The 18,575-nt window shown below is 47.1% G+C and overlaps 1 protein-coding gene across 4 annotated transcripts in view; it reads left to right on the plus strand.

The window, feature by feature from the left end:
- AXL (AXL receptor tyrosine kinase) overlaps nt 1-16,292 on the plus strand; it is a 66,943-nt gene extending 50,651 nt beyond the window's left edge. For 3 of the 4 annotated variants that reach the window (XM_035117287.3, XM_088672682.1, XM_088672681.1), the window contains exons 14-20: nt 1,355-1,432; nt 1,866-1,958; nt 9,787-9,908; nt 10,706-10,815; nt 10,949-11,108; nt 11,494-11,630; nt 12,951-15,437. In XM_035117287.3, the coding sequence (XP_034973178.2) occupies nt 1,355-1,432; nt 1,866-1,958; nt 9,787-9,908; nt 10,706-10,815; nt 10,949-11,108; nt 11,494-11,630; nt 12,951-13,314 (1,064 nt within the window). In that variant the 3' untranslated portion in view covers nt 13,315-15,437. Of the gene's footprint in view, nt 1-1,354; nt 1,433-1,865; nt 1,959-9,786; nt 9,909-10,705; nt 10,816-10,948; nt 11,109-11,493; nt 11,631-12,950 lie in introns of all 4 variants that reach the window. The other variant, XM_035117286.3, reaches the window with a different exon arrangement.
- Nucleotides 16,293-18,575: the final 2,283 nt, after the last annotated feature.

The following is an 18,575-nucleotide window of genomic DNA, read 5'->3' on the forward strand; positions in this document are numbered from 1 at the left end:
ATGTCTTACGCCTATCCCTAGAACACCCCAGATATTTCATAAGGCAGCAGCCAGAGTGAGTCAGACACGGAAAGTCTGATCTGGTCCCGAAATGTCAGCCGTCTGCTCTCCCAAGAGTTCACGTGGCTTGCTAAAGCCCTTACATAGCTCGTGTTCTTCTGCCCTGGGAGGAACAGGGGAAATGAATTTCCCACCTGCCTCCGTTTCCTATCCAGACAGAGGCCTCTGCTCCTGCCAGGGCAAAGCCCACACGACCCCTCTATGGTGCTGGATATTTTAGATCAAGGACCTCTTGCCATCTTGCAGCTTTTTGTTGGGGAGGGTGGGGGATGAAGGGTAGACTTCGCCCCCCCCCCCCGCCCATCCTCTGGCTTGCACCATATACAAAAGAACTTGCTGGAACAAGAGCTCTCCCTGCTGTTCCTACTGGAAGTCTGGTACACTGCGCCTGAACATGCAGGGTTCATTTTTTTTGCTGCTGGACCTCTCTCCTCCACGAACCTTATCTCACTTTCTAATTTAAAGCATCTGAGGCCATCCATATGCCACCACCAGCACATCTGGCGACATTGCATCCCACACGTTAGTGATGCGCTGCGCTAATTATAACCCGACCCCTGTAAACGCTGCCCGGTTTGAAAGGGGAGGCATGGTTACCAACGCTGTGTTTTCACTTATCTATAAATATTTGCGGTTTTGCTCTTATGGGTATTGGCTGCTGACTTCCCAACGGCGCACAAATGGTTTTGGCGTTATCGGAACGTTCCCACCCACCCCTGGCTTTTCTTGTTCTTGGACACAAGAGCTACTTGGTGCCTAACGTTTACTCTGCATTGTCTCTCTGTGTTTATATTTCCTACACGAAATCGGGACAGTGCAAAGTTGCGCGGCAGTTAAAGAGGAGCCTCCAGGAAAAAAATCCAGGCCAACAAAAATGGTATACTAGCTGGCCTGACTAGATTAATCACAGGCAGCCTAAAACGAAAAGAAGAATCACCGGGGAGAAATATATATATAGGGGTGGCATTTAACTAGGTTTCGCTAGGAGAAGTTCCACTGAAATGAAACAATATGACTCAGTTAGGTCCATTCATTTCAATAGGTCTGCTCTGGGTAAAATTTAATGACATACCCCACCTTCTCTGCCTGGTTACCTAGAAGCAGTTTTCTGCTCGCCGCGGGTGACCAGGTTATTTCAAGCCTGGGTTAAAATCACCGGTGTTTTCTCACATGAACACAGCTGCCATTTGGCCTGATCTACTCCCAATTTCTATCTGGCATGATTTGGCATTTGCCGACCGCTCTCTCTCGGGCTTGCTCATAGGCCTTTTCCTCTTCTTCTTTGCCTCTGCAGGGGAATTTGGCTCTGTCATGGAGGGGCAACTCAGCCAAGACGGAGCGGTCCTTAAGGTTGCCGTTAAGACCATGAAAAGTAAGTAGCAGTGGAGGTGGAGGGGGTGGTTTCATCCTGGTGACCCTGGGGCAGGTTGGGATTATACCAGCAATGAAGAAACATCACTCTGCATGTGCCCAGAGGCCTTCTCTCCTTTTTTTTCTACATTGAAAAAAAACAAATGTAAATTGGGCCTGCTCACCCATGATAGAAACCTCTCCATGTTCTCTGCCTTTTGGCTTTGAAAATGTTCGGTATGAGGCAATTTCCTATGTCCCCTTGACCCGAAGACCACTGCCAGACGTGGCTGAGCACCCTTCATACTCTCATAGGTGCTCTCATTCTTCGTTATTGCTTCCAACATTCTGGATCAACACCCGGGCGTGGAAAACAGTTTTCACTGCCTGGCATGTTCTCTGGCATGTTCTCAAAGCCCATCTCATGCCACTGACCTTACTTTTACTCCCCACAGTTGCCATCTGCACCCGTAGCGAGATGGAGGATTTCCTCAGCGAAGCCGTCTGCATGAAGGACTTTGATCACCCTAACGTCATGAAACTGATCGGTGAGCTATGTGTGTGCATGCGCCACTTCTTAGCCACGGCATGTGAAGAGTTAATGTTTTCAGCGAGGGGGGGGGAGAGATCTTATAAGTTACCCCCCACCCACCCTCTCCACTATCCTTATCCCAAAATTCCTCCAGGTTGTGTGTGGTAATGCCCCAAAGCATTCTGGGACATTAAGCCATTGATTCTTCTTCCTGACATATGATGCCTGGCTGGTTTGGTGTGCAGCCTGAAGAACCAGGTCCGCGTAAGAACATGAGAATTGTCCTTCTGGATCAGGCCAGTGACCTGTCTAATCCAGCATCCTGCACTCACAGCGGCCACCCAGATGCTTCTGGGAAACCCACAAGTGGGACTCAAACACAAGAGCTCTTTCCCCCTCCTGTGACTTCCAGCAGCATATATTTGGAAGCATTGCAGCCTCTGACTGTGGAGGCAAAGTGTAGCTGTCGCGGCTGGTAGCCATTGCTAGCCAGGGCTTATACGCTGAGGCCCAGCTCCGAGGGTCTTCTGCCGGTTCCCTCCCTGCAAGAAGTGAGGTTATAGGGAACCAGGCAGAGGGTCTTCTTTGTAGTGGCGCCCTCCCTGTGGAACAACGGCCTCCCGTCAGATGTCAAGGAGATAAACAATTATATGACTTTCCGTAGATACCGTATCTGAAGGCAGCCCTGTGTTGGGAAGTTTTTAATGTCTGGTGTTTTGCTGTGTTTTTCTTTAATACTTTGTTGGAAGGTGCCCAGAGTGGCTGGGGCAAACCAGTCAGATGGGCAGGATCTATTATTATTATTATTATTAATATTAATATTAATATTAATATTTTATTAATTTTCCAACAAAAGATTTGAGACAATAAGAAAAAAGACAAATAGAAAAATAGAAAATAGAAAAATACAAAAAGGAAACAAAGAACAAAAACATATAAACCAGTACATCTTATCTTCATCACAGTGTAAATTGGGACCTCCTCGGGTTCCCGTCCCATCCCTGTGGTTCTTATTGTTGTTGTTGTTTAGTCGTTTAGTCGTGTCCGACTCTTCGTGACCCCATGGACCATAGCACGCCAGGCACTCCTGTCTTGCACTGCCTCCCGCAGTTTGGTCAAACTCATGTTCGTAGCTTCGAGAACACTGTCCAACCATCTTGTCCTCTGTCGTCCCCTTCTCCTAGTGCCCTCAATCTTTCCCAACATCAGGGTCTTTTCCAAGGATTCTTCTCTTCTCATGAGGTGGCCAAAGTATTGGAGCCTCAGCTTCACGATCTGTCCTTCCAGGGTGCACTCAGGGCTGATTTCCTTAAGAATGGATAGGTTTGATCTTCTTGCAGTCCATGGGACTCTCAAGAGTCTCCTCCAGCACCATAATTCAAAAGCATCAATTCTTCGGCGATCAGCCTTCTTTATGGTCCAGCTCTCACTTCCATACATCACTACTGGGAAAACCATAGCTTTAACTATACGGACCTTTGTCGGCAAGGTGATGTCTCTGCTTTTTAAGATGCTGTCTAGGTTTGTCATTGCTTTTCTCCCAAGAAGCAGGCGTCTTTTAATTTCGTGACTGCTGTCACCATCTGCAGTGATCAAGGAGCCCAAGAAAGTAAAATCTCTCACTGCCTCCATTTCTTGCCCTTCCATTTGCCAGGAGGTGATGGGACCAGTGGCCATGATCTTGGTTTTTTTGATGTTGAGCTTCAGACCATATTTTGCGCTCTCCTCTTTCACCCTCATTAAAAGGTTCTTTAATTCCTCCTCGCTTTCTGCCATCAAGGTTGTGTCATCTGCATATCTGAGGTTGTTGATATTTCTTCCAGCAATCTTAATTCTGGCTTGGGATTCATCTAGTCCAGCCTTTCGCATGATGAATTCTGCATATAAGTTAAATAAGCAGGGAGACAATATACAACCTTGTCGTACTCCTTTCCCAATTTTGAACCAATCAGTTGTTCCATATCTAGTTCTAACTGTAGCTTCTTGTCCCACATAGAGATTTCTCAGGAGACAGATGAGGTGATCAGGCACTCCCATTTCTTTAAGAACTTGCCATAGTTTGCTGTGGTCGACACAGTCAAAGGCTTTTGCATAGTCAATGAAGCAGAAGTAGACGTTTTTCTGGAACTCTCTAGCTTTCTCCATAATCCAGCGCATGTTTGCTATTTGGTCTCTGGTTCCTCTGCCCTTTCGAAATCCAGCTTGCACTTCTGGGAGTTCTCGGTCCACATACTGCCTAAGCCTGCCTTGTAGAATTTTAAGCATAACCTTGCTAGCGTGTGAAATGAGCGCAATTGTGCGGTAGTTGCAGCATTCTTTGGCACTGCCCTTCTTTGGAATTGGGATGTAGACTGATCTTCTCCAATCCTCTGGCCATTGCTGAGTTTTCCAAACTTGCTGGCATATTGGGTGTAGCACCTTAACAGCATCATCTTTTAAAATTTTAAACAGTTCAGCTGGAATATCATCACTTCCACTGGCCTTGTTATTAGCAGTGCTTTCTAAGGCCCATTTGACTTCACTCTCCAAGATGTCTGGCTCAAGGTCAGCAACCACACTACCTGAGGTGTACGAGAGCTCCGTATCTTTCTGGTATAATTCCTCTGTGTATTCTTGCCACCTCGTCTTGATGTCTTCTGCTTCTGTTAGGTCCTTACCACTTTTGTCCTTGATTATGGTAATCTTTGTACGAAATAAATTAAAAAAATTCCTTCAGTAGCACCTTAAAGACCAACTAAGTTTATATTTTGGTATGAGCTTTCGTGTGCATGCACACTTCTTCAGATACACTAGAAACAGAAGTGTCAGACCCTATATATATACAGAGGGTGGTGGGGGTGGGTGGGAATGGGAGATGGGCTGATGGGAGTGGTAAACCTGTAGATGGGTGTTAATGGCTGCTGATGGCTGCAATTAGTCCTGGGCTGAGGTGCTAAAGAAAGCTTGACCATGCATAATGAGATAAGAATCCGATATCTCTATTCATCCCAGGTGCTTCCATGGTTTTAAGCTTGGTAATGATTTCCAATTCAGCAACTTCCCTTTCCAGTCTGTTCCTGAAATTTCTCTGTAATAAAACAGCTGCTTTGAGATCTTGTATAGAATGTCCTGGGAGATTGAAGTGTTCTCCTACTGGTTTTTCAGTCTTATGGTTCCTGATGTCAGATTTATGTCCATTTATCCTTTGGCGTAGGGTTTGGCCTGTTTGTCCAATATAGAGAGCTGAAGGGCACCGTTGGCATTTGATGGCATACACAATGTTAGAAGATGAGCAATTAAATAGTCCTGAGATGGTATGTTGGATGTTGTTGGGGCCAGTAATGATGTTGTCCGGGTGTATGTGGCAGCAAAGTTGGCATCTGGGTTTATTGCAGGCTCTGGTACCAGTGTCCATGTTAAGTCTGGTGGTTGTATTATTGTGGGTGAGGAGTTGTTTAAGATTGGGTGGCTGTCTGTAGGCAATGAAAGGTCTTCCTCCCAGAGCTTGAGAAAGGGAGCTGTCATTGTCCAGGAGAGGCTGTAGATCTCTGATGATGCGTTGTACTGTTTTAACTTGGAAGCTGTATGTGATGACTAGTGGTGTTCTGTTATTTTCTTTTTTGGGTCTGTCTTGCAGCAGGTTCTCCCTAGGTATCAGTCTGGCTCTGTTGATCTGTTGTTTAACTTCATCAGGTGGATATTTTAGTTCTAAAAAGGTTTGCTGTAGATCTCTTAGGTGAGATTCTCTGTCTGTAGAGTTGGAACAGATACGGTTGTAACGTAGGGCCTGGCTGTATACGATGGATTGTTTGGTATGTTTGGGATGGTAGCTAGAAGCATGTAGATATGTTTGTCGGTCAGTTGGTTTTCTGTATAAGGTGGTGTCTATACGTCCATCCTGTATTTTTATAGTAGTGTCCAAAAAATGTATTTCTTGCATAGATTGGTTCATTGTTAGGTTGATGGTGGGGTGAAAGTCATTGAATGTCTGGTGGAAGGTTTCCAGGGTCTGTTGTCCATGTGTCCAGATAATAAAAATATCGTCAATGTATCGTAGGTACAAGAGAGGTTTGAGTGGGTAGGAGTCTAGGAAACGATGTTCTAAATCTGCCATGAAGATGTTGGCATACTGTGGGGCCATGCGGGTGCCCATGGCTGTGCCGCTGATCTGGAGGAACAGGTCATCACCAAATTTGAAGTGGTTGTGGGTAAGGACAAAGTGGCAGAGTTTGGTAGCAAAGTCCGCTGTGGTTTTATCTGAAATGGTGTTCCTTATGGCTTGTAAACCATCATTGTGTGGGATGTTGGTGTATAGAGATTCCACATCCATAGTGGCTAGTATAGTATTGTTAGTATTTTAGTATTTGTATAGTATAGTATTGTATTGTTTAGTATAGTATTGTTAGTATTTGTACGAAATGTTCCTTTCATATCTCCAATTTTCTTGAACAGATATCTGGTTTTCCCCATTCTATTGTTTTCCTCTATTTCTTTGCATTGCTCATTTAAGAAGACCCTCTTGTCTCTCCTTGCTGTTTTTTGGAAATCTGCATTCAGTTTCCTGTATCTTTCCCTATCTCCCTTGCATTTTGCTTGCCTCCTCTCCTCCGCTATTTGTAAGGCCTCGTTGGACAGCCATTTTGCTTTCTTGCATTTCCTTTTCCTTGGGATGGTTTTCGTTGCTGCCTCCTGTATAATGTTACGAGCCTCCATCCATAGTTCTTCAGGCACTCTGTCCACCAAATCTAAATCCTTAAACCTGTTCCTCACCTGTATTCATAAGGGATTTGATTCAGATTGTATCTTACTGGCCCAGTGGTTTTTCCTACTTTCTTCAGTTTAAGCTGGAATTTTGCTATAAGAAGCTGATGATCTGAGTTACAGTCAGCTCCAGGTCTTGTTTTTGCTGACTGTATAGAGCTTCTCCATCTTTGGCTGCAGAGAATATAATCAATCTGATTTCGATGCTGTCCATTTGGTGATATCCATGTGTAGAGTCGTCTCTTGTGTTGTTGGAAGAGAGTGTTTGTGATGACCAGCTTGTTCTCTTGACAGAACTCTATTAGCCTTTGCCCTGCTTCATTCTGAACTCCAAGGCCAAACTTGCCAGTTGTTCCTTTTATCTCTTGATTCCCTACTTTAGCATTCCAGTCCCCTGTAATGAGAAGAACATCCTTCTTTGGTGTCATTTCTAGAAGGTGTTGTAGGTCTTCATAGAATTGGTCAATTTCACTTTCTTCAGCACCGGTAGTTGGTGCATAAACCTGGATTACTGTGATGTTAAAAGGTCTGCCTTGGATTAGTATCGAGATCATTCTGTCATTTTTGACATTGCATCCCATTACAGCTTTTGCCACTCTTTTGTTGACTATGAGGGCCACTCCATTTCTGCTACAGGATTCTTGCCCACAGTAGTAGATATGATAGTCACCCGAACTGAATTCGCCCATTCCCTTCCATTTTAGTTCACTGATGCCCAGGATGTCGATATTTATTCTTGTCATCTCATTTTTGACCACATCCAGCTTACCGCCATTCATGGTTCTTACATTCCAGGTTCCTATGCAATATTTTTCTTTACAGCATCGGACTTTCCTTTCACTTCCAGGCATATCCACAACTGAGCGTCCTTTCGGCTTTGGCCCAGCCGCTTCATCAGCTCTGAATCTACTTGTACTTGTCCTCCACTCTTCCTCAGTAGCATGTTGGACGCCTTCCGACCTGAGGGGCTCATCTTCCAGCGTCATAACTTTTATATGCCTGTTGTCTTTGTCCATGGAGTTTTCTTGGCAGGGATACTGGAGTGGCTTGCCAGTTCCTTCTCCAGGTGGATCACGTTTAGTCAAAACTCTCCACTATGACCTGTCCATCTTGGGTGGCCCTGCATGGCATAGCTCATAGCTTCTCTGAGTTATTCAAGCCCCTTCGCCACGACAAGGCATTGATCCATGAAGGGGGTGGTTCTTATACACATTTCTAAATAGCAAATTCTACCTTCAAATAATCACCTTTTATAATACATCTCTTATTTTCCTGTTCTAAATAACCTCTTCAACTATTCCACAGTTTTATTTACCACTTAATTTCTAATCTAAAATATTACTTTAGCATACTTTTTTAAATACAATTTAAAATCTTTCCACTCCTCTTCAATCGCTTGTTCTCCCTGGTTGCGGATTCGTCCGGTCATCTCAGCCAGTTCCATAAATTCCATCATCTTCATCTGCCATTCGTCAATCGTTGGTAATGTTTGCTGCTTCTAATATTTAGCAATCAAAAGTCTCGCTGCTGTAGTGGCATACAAAAAAAAAGATACCTTCTTCTTGGGGATCTCCTTTCCTACGATGCCCACTAGGAATGCCTCTGGTTTCTTAACAAATGTGCTTTTCAGCGCTTTCTTAAGTTCATTATAAATCTTATTCCAGAAGTCATTCACTTGTGGACATGTCCACCACATGTGGTAAAATTATTATTATTATTATTATTATTATTATTATTATTATTATTATTATTATTGCCGTCTCCAGAAGTAGCACACTCAGCCATTCCATTTAGGGCAGATTCCGCAGGCTGTAGCCTGGGAAAAGCCAGAAGAGAGGAAACGGCCTTTGGATGGTGGTTGCGGGGGGAGGCAGGCAGGCAGAATGGATGCATCATCCCCAGGGAACAGGACTCCAAGTGAGGGGGCGGAGAGAGAAAAAAAGACTTCTTGGGAAAACAGATGTTGGCAAGGATGCTGGGAGCTCTGACAGTCCACAGAGCGGGTGGGTGGAAGCTCAGCTGATGCTAGTTTGCGACTCGCCCAACAGCCCCTTCTCCCTCTCTGGTTCACATTAAGGAGGAACACAGTAAAAATAACTTTCAAGCACAAGGCGCACCAAGAGAGCGTCCTGTCGGGTAAGAGGACCCCCAAAGAGGATGTTCTCACGGGCAAAAACCTTTGGGGGTTGGGGGCAGGTGTGGGACATGGTGAGGGGAGGGGGCTTCCAGCTGGTGTGCAAGTTTGAGAGGAGAGGCTAACCCCACATCCGTGTCTTCCTTTTTTCACCTCTCTCTTTAGAATTATAGAATTGTAGAGTTGGAAGGGACCCCATGGGTCATCTGGTCCAAGCCCCTGAAATGCAGGAAACAGTAAGAATGCAGGAAGAGTAAGAGCCGTTTAGCAGTAGAACGGTCTCCCTCAGGAGGTGATGGACTGTCCTTCCTTGGAGGTCTTTAAGCAGAGGTTGGATGGGCCATCTGTCACGGATGCTTTAGCTGAGATTCCTGCATTGCAGGGGGTTGGACTTCAATGACCTTGGGTGTCCCTTCCAAGTCTCTTGGAAGGGATTCTGTGATTCTCTCAAGTTGTACACATGTGGCACGGCCTGGCCTGCACAACTTGCCACAAGCTGAGGTAGAAAGAAGAGGAGGAGGAGGAGTTTGGATTTGATATCCTGCTTTATCACTACCCTAAAGAGTCTCAAAGCAGCTAACATTCTCCTTTCCCTTCCTCCCCCACAACAAACACTCTGTGAGGTGAGTGGGGCTGAGAGACTTCAGAGAAGTGTGACTAGCCCAAGGTCACCCAACAGCTGCATGTGGAGGTGCAGAGACGTGAACCCGGTTCACCAGATTACAAGTCTACCGCTCTTAACCACTACACCACACTGAGTTAAGAATGTAAGAACATCAGGAGATGTGGGCCAACAGCCCACCTGGTCCAGTATCCTCTTCTCACAACAGCCAACCCAGCGCCTGTGAGAAACCCACAAGCAAGACACAAGCTATTGAGCACTCTCTCCAGCTCTGGTCCTTGTTGGCCATTGAACCTCATGTCTTCTCTGTTGCGCACTGAAAAACTCACACTCTTTCTCTTCCCTCAGGAGTTTGCCTGCAGAACACAGAGAGTGAAGGATACCCCTCCCCGGTTGTCATCCTGCCCTTCATGAAACACGGAGACCTGCACAGCTTCCTGTTGTACTCCCGGCTTGGCGAGAGCCCAGTGGTATGTAGCATCGCCCCATGAGATATCCATTGCGTGGAATCCATACCACACAGGTATCCCGGAAAAAAACGGGACATCCCGGTTTCTCGTGCGAGAACGGCCGCCATTTTGGATGCCATGATCTTGGGTGATTTTGCACCTCAATACCCCCCCCCGAAAAGTGCTTTGTCAGGGCTGCAATGTTACGCGGCACCCCAAAACACGCATTTTTGGGTGCCATTCCCAGAAAAAGCACTGGAGGGGATTGCGATGCAAAATCGCACAAGATCATGGCATCCAAGATGGCTGTCATTCTCTCGCAAGAAAAAAAGGGAAGATAGCATCCTGGAAGATTGTGCCCCAGATTTTGCCATTGAGGTGTTGGAGAGTATGGGAATCAAATGTCAGGCCTCTCAGCCTGAAATCTGGAGGGCTGGTTTCCTTTTATTTGAACTAGGGTTTTTAACCGGGGAATTTTAATCCTTGCCTGTGTTTTATTTTGCAGTATGCATATAAAGTGCTTCTTATACATTTTATTGCTAGGCTTGTTTTGGTTTTCTGTTTCATTACAAGCCTGTCTCCAAGAGCTTTGCTATGGAGCAATATGGCGGTTTAATGAACGAACGAACTGTAACACAGAGAATGACCACTAGAGGGGGACAAAGGGAAGGTGCAGAGGGGAGCTCGCTGGATCCTGGGTCCTCCACATAGGAGTCCAGTGGGCCTATCCTCTTGCAGGGGAAAGAGAGTTAAACTTTGAGGTGCCAGCCGTGCACCCACTGCTTGTGTCTGATCGTTGTGCTTTCCTCATCTTCCAGTACCTGCCCACACAGACGCTGGTCAAATTCATGACGGACATTGCTAGCGGGATGGAGTATCTCAGTAGCAAGAACTTCATACACCGCGATCTCGCTGCCCGCAATTGCATGTGAGTTTGTGTGACGCGAGAGATGATGGAAGAGGGGATTTAAAGGATGCACAGATTAGTGGCTTTTGACAGTCTCACATGTGTCTCTCATGAGCAACCCACACATTCACACGTGGCCTCTGTACCCCAACAGGCTGAACGAGAGCATGACGGCTTGTGTGGCCGACTTTGGCCTCTCTAAGAAAATCTACAACGGTGATTATTACCGGCAAGGCCGTATCTCCAAGATGCCTGTCAAGTGGATCGCCATTGAGAGTCTGGCCGACCGCGTTTACACCATCAAGAGCGACGTGGTGAGCAGCCAATTGGGGACGGCTATGACACCACCCTCCTGAAAAAGCCAATGAGAAGACCAGCTTCTGTGTCCTACTGAATTGGCTTCTGTTCCTGTCTACTAATAGACAGAGCTGGCCTGCCCGTGAGGCAGACTGAGTCAGCCCTCATTCTCACCCCTAATGCCAGAGAAGTGAAGTGAAGCGGCAGCAGTCGTCTTTGGCGGGATCTCACAAAATCTCACCGGAAGCTGCTGCTGCATGACCCTAGCAAGCGAGGCAGGAGGGCGGCCATTTTGCCTCAGGCGGTGAAACAGGACAGGCCGCCCCTGCCAATGGGAGAAGTTGAATTCTGTGCTTGGCCAGCAGGGTGTCTAATGCCCTCTTTCTGGCTCCTTTCCTGCAGTGGTCGTTTGGCGTTACTATGTGGGAGATTGCGACTCGAGGCCAGACGCCGTACCCAGGTGTGGAAAACAGTGAGATCTACGACTACCTGCGTCAGGGCAACCGACTCAAGCAGCCAATCGACTGCCTGGATGGCCTGTAAGCATCACCACTGCTTCTTCAAATCGTGGGTGGCGTCTCCTTCCTCCATCTTCCCATTATGCTGTGCAGCATCGCCAATTAGGTTTTCTGCATGGTGGAAATCCTCTCCCTTATGAACAGTAATCCTGGACTGTAGAGGGGGTTATATCGTTGCAAAAAATAATTTCATGACACCCCACCACTGCCTCTCTCAGCCTTAGGAATGTGACTATGCTCACTCAGCGGGCAAGCAAATTCATTTTTTTCACCCTACAACCCTAGCAACTGAAAACAGGTTCCAAGGTTGACACCCCCCCCCCCCGGTCAAAATAAGGCCTCCATTACAAAACTTCAAGGTCCCTGAGCAGCTCTGATATTAATCTTGAACTCATCCACAATCAGGAGCCGCTATGACATGGCAGTTAGAGAAGAGTTTTACCAAACTTGGGTCTCCAGCTGTTTTTGGACTCCAACCCCCATCATCCCTAGCTAGCAGGACCAGTGGTCAGGGATGATGGGAGCTATAATATCTATCTATCTATCTATCTATCTATCTATCTATCTATCTATCTATCTATCTATTTATTTTACCCCGCCCATTTGGCTGGTTTCCCCAGCCACTCTGGGTGGCTTCCAACAAAATATTAAGAATACAATGAAACATCAGACATTAAAAACTTCCCTAAACAGGGCTGCCTTCAGATGTCTTCTAAAAGTCAGATAGTTGTTTATTTCCTTGGCATCTGATGGGAGGGTGTTCCACAAGGCAGGCGCCACTACCAAGAAGGCCCTCTGCCTGGTTCCCTGTAACTTCGCTTCTCGCAGTGAGTTAGCTGGAGAGACCTAAGTTTGGCCTACGGTGTTGGTCTAGGATTTCAGAGACCAGGGTTTGAATTCCTGCTGAATCATTTATTTATTTTTATTTTTATTACTAAAAAAATTGTATACTGCCATTCACCCGTAGATCTTAGGATGGTTCACAACAGGAAAATACAATATGAAAAAAACCACCAAATGCATAATAATAATAATAATAAAGAACCAACAATCCTCCTTCCCAAGTCATGGTTCGGAATGGGTGACCTTGCTTCAGTCACTGTGTTTCAACCTCATGTACCTCACAGGGAAAAATTAAGGAGGGGAAGTACCAGGCATAGCACCTTGAGCTCCTTGGAGGAAAGGTGGGATATAAACAAGAGAAAGAATGAGTTCTCCATCCCCTTCTGAAGCATGGCAATATCCCCAGTAGATTAAGTCCCCACTTATAAGTAACTTCAAAGGATGCTGCATCCCAGGTTCCCTTGAAATAAACTCTCCATCTCTTTTGGACCTGCGCAGGTACGAGCTGATGATGAGCTGCTGGGCCCTCAACCCCCGCGACCGCCCTAGCTTTGAGATCCTGCACCAAGAGCTGGAGAAAATCCTCAAGTCCCTCCCTCCAGCCAAGGACCCGGAAGAGATCCTCTACGTCAACATGGACGACGGCGTGGCCCCCGGAGAGGCGGAGCTGGGTGCCGTCGGGGGTCTGGGCCCCGAGGAAGCGCCAGCCAAGGAGAACCAGTCACTCAAGCCCACGGTGACGGCAGCCGAAGTCCACCAGCCCCAGGCCATGGGCCGCTATGTCATGTGCCCCACCCCTCATGAGAGCAGCCGGCTACTGACGGACCCCCCCAGCTGCGCTGCTACCGAGGAAGGAGCCTGAATGGGACGAGGCGACTTATTTGTTGTGGCTGGGGGGGAGGAGGGGGAGGTTGCAAACGGCCCAACTGATGCAGTCCCTGCAAGCTTTGGAAGACGACCCCCCATTTCTGAGGAGAGGGGATTCCTTGGGGACTCCACAAGCTGAGGCGCACCTTCCTCCTCTCCCAAAATGAGCCACACTGCCCTGCTTTTGCCACAAGGGTCTTCCTTCCCCAATCAACCCCCTCCGGGGGGGGGGAGTTTGAACTGACCGATCTCTGAATATGTCTCACGGCTGCCGTTGCCTTGGTACATGCATTGACAGTCATGCTCCACACCACTGGCCTGAGGCCCGATACGTACTCTAGACTATGATGTTGGCAGAAGGGGGGAGTCCATCTCAGGTTACAGGGGCCAGGGTGGGTGGGAGGGGACATACAGTGGGGAACCCGACAGGACCGGCAGCTGCACCTTTTTCTCCTCCGCACGTTAAAGGGGCCTTAGCAATGTGACCTCCCGTCCCCCATCTGCAACTCCATGGTCCATATTTAGCTCGCTAACACTGAGGTCTCATCCACACTCCTGCTTGCCCCATGCCTAGAAGGCATGAATCTGAGTGATTTTAACTTGCTTTCCCCCAGAAAGCCTGCTCTTCGGTGCCAAATCGGAGCAAATGTCAGTCCGGAGAAAACCTGGTGGACATTTGCCCCAGTTTGGTGGGGCAAGGGGGGGGATGAGCCCTCGCCAATGGTACTAAGGTGTGTGTGTGTGTGTGTGTGTGTGTGGCCCAGCTCCTGCCTCTTTCATGTTGGGTCTGGCACACAGCTGCTGAGCAGACAGAGCATAGATTTGCTATGAAGGAGAGAAAAGTCCGGCTGCTCAGTTTTTGTGTTGTTAAAGAGGAGCAGCACATTAACCAAAAGTGGGGGTGGGGGGAGGTGTCGGTCCTAATTGCAGCCATCTGAAAGCAGTACACACTTAGTCCTCCCCCCTCCTTATTTTACTACAGTGGAACCTCAGTTTACGAACACCTCGGTTTATGAATTTTCAGTTTACGAACGCCGCGGACCCATCTGGAACGGATTAATTCACTTTCCATTACTTTCAATGGGAAAGTTCGCTTCAGTTTATGAACGCTTCAGTTTATGAACAGACTTCCGGAACCAATTACACCCATGCTTCGGGTTAAGTACGCTTCAGGTTGAATACTCCGCGGACCCGTCTGGAACGGATTAATCCACTTTCCATTACTTTCAATGGGAAAGTTCGCTTCAGTTTATGAACAGACTTCCGGAACCAATTGTGTTCATAAACCGAGGTACCACTGTACCAGCTGTTTCACTGCCATGTCTCCCAGGTTGCATTTAGGCCGCTGGAGATGAATTAAACAGAGGTTCTGGAGGGCTCCTGTCTGAAGGAGCTGCAACAACTGAAATGTACTCAGTTTGTGCACAGACGCACGCTTTTTAAAAAAGTCGCTACTGCTTCTCGGGAGCCAGCCCTAGTTTTTAAATCCTACCCCGGAGGTTAATTTTGATGCAGGTTTCAGCCCGACAGACCAACCCACCCTGTCCACACAGCACCAAATTATCCTCAACAGGTTATCAGGGGACGTCTGATCAGCCATAGTTGAGTTGCGCAGCCCAATCCTCTGGGAACCCGTTTGCCCTGGGGGCAAAGATCCCGCAGGGCACAGAAGCCATACCCAGGTGGGCGCCTCAGAGGGATCCGAAGGTGTATTTTTATAGCACATTTGAGATGGGAGAAGGAAACAAGTTGGCCTTCAAGTCTTCACACCCAACTAGGCCAGAGCTTCCCTGGAATGGTGAGTTTAGCTAACTTTGCTAGAAATGTGAAGGTTGTCATCTTCAGCCCACCCTGTCAAAGACTCTTTGCCTTTCACCGATGCAGGCAGAAACTCAACAGGTATACCTTTACCCCATTCCCACATCTCTCTGCTGGATGCCTGCCCATCGTGCAGATGTTACAAACCCTGTCTGATCACAACCAGCCCACCTGCCACTTGGAGCAAACATCTGGACAAGAATTTCCCGAGTTATTCAGACGTCTAAAGCAGCATCAGCAGGCTTTGATCACCAACAACCTCTGGGTGTGAAATGGACAATATTAGTGGGTGCGATCAGAGTAGGATTCCCTGTCTCCAACCTCCTATCATTTCACTGGGGCTTGTATGAGAATCCTGTGGGGAAAACCCCAGGGAAATAAGTGGAGGTTGTCCAAACAGAATTAGCTACTCGTATGCTCCTTTCTGCTAGTGACAAACCCACTCTTTGCACCAGTGCACATGCCCACAATTGCCAGTAATCGCTCCCCCCCCCCCCAGAACATCACAGCTCCACTGAAGGAGAAAACAACTCCATATTTCAGAAGGCAAGTCCCAGCTCTCCATCAGTTCAACGACACTCCATAAATCAGACCTGCCAGCTGCGGAGTACCTTGATTAATGATATTTTCATCTGGGAAGACAGTCCCTGAAGCTCCCACCAGTCACATGCAACTTAGAGGGAATTCACGAATTCTGTTTTGGACATAATGGTAGCTTTCTCTTTCTAACTCAGATGGGGCGGAACTGCTCACACCAGTAATCACACCATAATGGTTCGTTCTTTCCGGCAACCTCCCAGAAATGAAAGCCAGACTAGGGAGGTGGTAAACTGAATGCATGTTTTGGCAATTTCTTATTGCATGTTCACGGTCACTTGGGCTGGAAATACTTTCCAGCTTTTCCTGAGAGCTGAAGATGGATGGCAAAAAGAAAAAGACAAATGTTCATGCTATGCACGCTCATCCGATTTGCAGGTTTCAAAACCTGCCATACCTGTTCGGTCAGAAGAACCAGTGCCACGAAGAACTGTCCTTTGGACCACTTTCAGCTCTCTTGAAACCTATTGTCTGGCTCCAGCCTTAAACTGAAGGCCTTTCCGCACAGTGATTCCTATTTTATTTTATTTGCACAATAAATGCACATTTCGTTACTGATTTTGTTCTGCACAGTCCATGCGTCGTTCCCTGTAGTTTGCAACAGCAGCAGCGCTTTCCAGAAAGGCCAGCTTACCCCATAAGCCCCTTCAAATCAAAAACATGCAGACGCCAAACAGTGAAGCTGCCCTAGTTCACATGTTCGCGATGTATTCACACTTAACAATATTCTCCCCAGGATTTAGGTGGAATTTTGTGTGAAATACACTGGCTTGGTAGGCTTGTGTTATCACAAAAACATCTCATTGGGGGAACAGTTTTTTATTCTTCAATTCTTGCGTTGGATTTCTTTTTCTCTTTTTTTGAAGTTACCAAACCTATGCTAAATTGAATAAGCTTGCAAGCCGCTCTTAATCCCTGCTTCTATCTGTAGCCTTGAGGCAGAAGGCATGAGGAGGACTAACCAGGAAGTGGACTCTATACTGGAATGACGCCATCTTATCTGTAGGCCTCATAGCAGTGGGGCCCGTATCTTACACCAGCCTTCCATGAAGCGCGATAGCTTAGGGCACAAACAGCTATCCAGATATGGACTACAAATCCCATTGCCCCTCACCACTGGCCATGTAGACTGGGGCTGATGGGAGTTGGAGTCCAGCAAGTTCTGGAGGCTGCCATTTTGGCTGCCCCTGGGGTTACGTCAATGTAAAGCGGGTGGGAGAGGGGAGCTGAGCCTTTCCCTCTCCTGCCACTGCCCTTGAGAAGGACCCCCTCACCCAGCCATGTCGTCCGGGGCGGCTTCCGGCCTTCAAGCCGGGGGGGGGGAGGGAATGAGGCTGGGGGGGGCGAAGAGGTTTGGGGTGGGGGAGGGAGGAGCGACTGGCAGAGGAAGGGTCCTACACTCCTCTCAGACCCTCCAAGCGTCTCTATTTTCCAGGGACGTCCCTGATTTAGAGAAGCCACCCCGGTTTCTGATTTGATCCTGGAATGTCCTGCTTTTCCTTAGGACGTCCCTATTTTGCCCTCTCCTGTCCTTCGCTCTTTCTTTTAAAGCTGCATAGCAGGCTCCCCTTCTAACAGGCTTCCTTGCCTTTCCATTTGGGGGACATACGGCCACCCTATAGAAACATGTCTCTTTTTGAAGAAACCGCTCATCATCATCTAACTCAATTCGGTGGCCACCTTTCAGGTGTGGTGAAACCATGTTTTCCATTCTGCTTGCTGAAACACATTGATAGCCACCTGTCTCCTCTTTGGATTGGGACAGAAAAGGTTGGGCTTTCTGCAGGAAAAAAAAGGCTTTTCTGCAAAGGGCTCTGTAGGGTTTTGGTTCCCTTGACCCCCACAATTTTTCTTGGCCACCAAGTGTGACCTATGTTAAGATCAAAGGCGTCTCACTCCCCGCCTCCTGCATTGAAGTGTATGCAGAACAGCTATTCTCCCTGCCCTAGAGATTTTTATTAATGAAATGTTTATATATATATATATATATTAATGTATATAATTTTTAAAAAAGAAAATGCTATATATGAAATGTTATTTTTTCCCCACACCCTGTCTTTTCTACAAACACATTTCCTCTCAGGGCAAGGTCTGTTTTAATAAAAGAGAGAGCGAAAGAGAGAGATTGAGAGAATACTCTGTGATATATTTTGCTTATGAATAAAACATTCCTCTAAAAAAAAGGATAAATTTGGAAGTGGACTTTGTTTCCAAGGAGTGGGTTGGGGGAGATACAGGGAAGGAGGGGTGTGTGTCTAAACTCAAATGGTGCCTTAGATTTTGTGCCCAGTTCAATGCCTGGCGTCTCCAGTTAAAAGAATTAATAGCTGCAATGCTTTTTTGCAGCTGTTACGCAGATGTTGTATGGGATCAATACAGCTCTTTCCTTCCGAGAAGAAACTAAGCAATGCTTATTTTCTCAGGAAACACAGCAAAGTTTACCTTGGGGGGAGATGCAACCTTCCTTTCCGGGGTTCCAGCTAAGACGCTGTAAGGAGTGAATGTGCTGCCCAGGTACTTTCAACGCAATGACCTCCAGATGTGTTTGCCTGCCAGATGTGGACATGCTGTGGACATGTGGACTCAGCTGCCAACCCCGTCAGGTCAGCTTCTGTACTTGGAATGAAGGCGTTCTGGATCATGTCCTTTGCTTGAGGCAGCAGAAATTTCTCTGCTTCGGCCTGGCCAAAACTTTTAGAGCCAAATACATTTAAAGCACTATTGATACCGCTTTAAATAGTCACGATTTCCCCCAGAGAAACCTGGGAAGTGTAGTTTTTTAAGGGTGCTAAGAGCAGCATTAGGAAATCAGATATATATGCTTAGGATCCAAATGGCTCC

This window comes from Zootoca vivipara, chromosome 6 (assembly GCF_965207765.1).
Source record: "Zootoca vivipara chromosome 6, rZooViv2.hap1.1, whole genome shotgun sequence".
Lineage (NCBI taxonomy): Eukaryota > Metazoa > Chordata > Lepidosauria > Squamata > Lacertidae > Zootoca > Zootoca vivipara.